General features: G+C 33.7%; 1 protein-coding gene across 1 annotated transcript in view; it reads left to right on the top strand.

The window, feature by feature from the left end:
* The first annotated feature begins 160 nt into the window (after positions 1-160).
* Positions 161-2,546, top strand: part of LOC106876821 (secretory phospholipase A2 receptor) — a 20,216-nt gene continuing 17,830 nt past the window's right edge. Inside the window, exon 1 of the mRNA XM_014925536.2 lies at positions 161-185. Coding sequence (XP_014781022.2) covers positions 161-185 — 25 coding nt within the window. The remainder of the gene's footprint in view (positions 186-2,546) is intronic.

The following is a 2,546-nucleotide window of genomic DNA, read 5'->3' as shown; positions in this document are numbered from 1 at the left end:
GCTTTTTAAGTGATACCTGCACTGACAGAGTCACCAAGTAACTTACAAGACAAAAATCTTGTGGGGAGGGGGGTGATATATATTATCATCATCATCAACAACATTTAACATTCATTTTTCATGCTGACATGAGTTGGCTGGCTTGACAAGAACTGGCAAGATGAGGAGCCACACCAAGTTCCACAGTCTGTTTTGGTTTGGTTTCTATGGCTGGATGCCCTTCCTAATGCCAACCACTTTACAGAATGTACTAAGTGCTTTTTACGTGGCACCAGCACCAGTGCTTTTTACATGGCACCAGCACCCACACCAATGCTTTTTATGTGGCACCTCACTCTTAGGATCTCAATTCTGCTGTGGTGGGCAGGTCTTCTGGAGTACAGCAATGCACAACACAACTCACTCCTCTGTCATCTTCTCCATATGATTCAGTGTTTTGAGATCAGCCTCTAGTTTTTTTGTTCCATATGTCTTCTTGGGTCTCCTCCTCCCACAACTTACCTTAATTATAGAGGCAATTTGATGCCTTTATAATTACTCCTATCTAAAGCATTTCTCTTTCCCTAGTAGCAGCTGACTGAGATGCTTCTACACCAGTCACTAGGGATTACACCTGCCTGAACAACCTGATTGACTATATGAATGACTAGACTTTATCCAACTCTACCAGATAGATTGGCCATTAAAAAAATTATCATCATCATCATCATCATCACCATCATCATCCTTACTATCACCATCATCATCATCAACATCGTCATCGTCATTGTCATCATTGTCATTGCCACCACCGCTGCCATCGCTGTCTTCATTGTTATCATCATCATAATTTAATGTCCATGTTCCATGCAGGCATGATCTATCATTATTTACATATAATTAGCTAAAGATGATTTAATAGATAAAATAGATTATTGTTTATTACTGTTCTTATTTTAACTCATGTCCATTGTCCGGAAATCTTTCGTCACACATCTGTGACTGCTTCAGTGACACTTTCTATAGAACAGAATGTACTAAGCAGAGCAGGAGCATACATGAGGATGGAAAGTGTTGCTGAAGAGGTCACAAACGTGTGATGAAAGATTTCCAGACAATGGACATGAGATTATTGTTTATTATATATAAATCTATTTTTTCTGAAATGAGACATTAAGAATTAACATATTGGAATATAGTAAAAAATCTACCCTTGTAGCCATGTTATACAGGGTGTCCACAAAGTCTGGGTACATGAGATTAACACATACTTTAAGAAATTATTATTTCTCATATTTAACTGTTTATGTTATGATTTTATTTACTCCATGTACCCACATGGGGATTTACACATACTTTAAGAAATTATTATTTTTTATATTTAATTGTTTATGTTCTGATTTTATTTACTCCATGTATTCACATGGGGATTAACACATACTTTAAGAAATTATTATTTCTTATATTTAACTGTTTACGTTATGATTTTATTTACTCCATGTACCCAGACCCAGGCCCAACAACTGAGGTGTGCATTATACATGTTAGCATATTATTTTTAGTCTTGTAAAGTAGTTCATTTCTTTGCATTCTGATTTTAAATGTCACAATAGTTGTCTTGATTTTCTATCAGATCAGAGCCAATAAAACAAATACCAGTTAAGTACTGGAGTTGAATAAGTTGATTACATCTCTCCAACATAGAATGGGTGAATTTGTTCCAACATTAGATCTTTTTATTTGAGTAGCAAAATTGGTTGAGCAACACATGAAATACCCGGTGAACACTTAGTTATGTCCTTTACATTCTGAGTTCAAATTTTGCATGAAGTCTTTCAAGAATTGTATATATACATACCAAAAGATACACGCACACTCACATATATATGTGTGTGTATATATATATATGTATATTCTTTATTTTTTATGTTTTAATTTTTTAATTTCTTTATTTTTTATTTTTTTATCTTTTTTTTTTATCTCTTATTTTTTATTTTTTATTTCTTATTTTGATTTCTTATTTTTTGCATTATTAATGTGGGTGCTATTATTTCCTATCACTATTATACTATATTACTACGGTTGAAATGCCCCCAATACTCTGTATTTTGAATTTTAACGTCCAACCCTCCCTCTCCCATATACTTTATTTCCCTTTTCTTGTTGACATTTTCTAATTATTCATTCTTTAAGGTCTTATATGTTCTAATTTCCCTTTCCACTTCCTTCACCCTTCATCATCTTGATAAGTGTTTGTACCAATATAATAGATAAGTTCGTATACTTAAGTTGTAATTCGCCTAGGTTGACCACTCACCACAAGAATATCATATTTCAAGTTTACTCTAGCCTGACGCTACTTATTTACGACCCACCACTGATATAGGCAAACACAGCTCATATATATCTATCCCTTACGACCTTTAAGATCTCTGTATCTATATCTATTTATCTTTTTATCTTCTTCTACATTTAGATTTTTCCTCACCACCCTTCTCCAACCCGTCTAAATAGCTTAGATGTATCTTACTTTACTATCCAGATTTTCTCTTATTGTTTCTTAGATT

The sequence above is a fragment of the Octopus bimaculoides genome, chromosome 5 (genome assembly GCF_001194135.2).
Source record: "Octopus bimaculoides isolate UCB-OBI-ISO-001 chromosome 5, ASM119413v2, whole genome shotgun sequence".
Classification (NCBI taxonomy): domain Eukaryota; kingdom Metazoa; phylum Mollusca; class Cephalopoda; order Octopoda; family Octopodidae; genus Octopus; species Octopus bimaculoides.
Note: the sequence above shows the minus strand (reverse complement) of the source record. Positions and strands in the feature narration are given on the sequence as shown.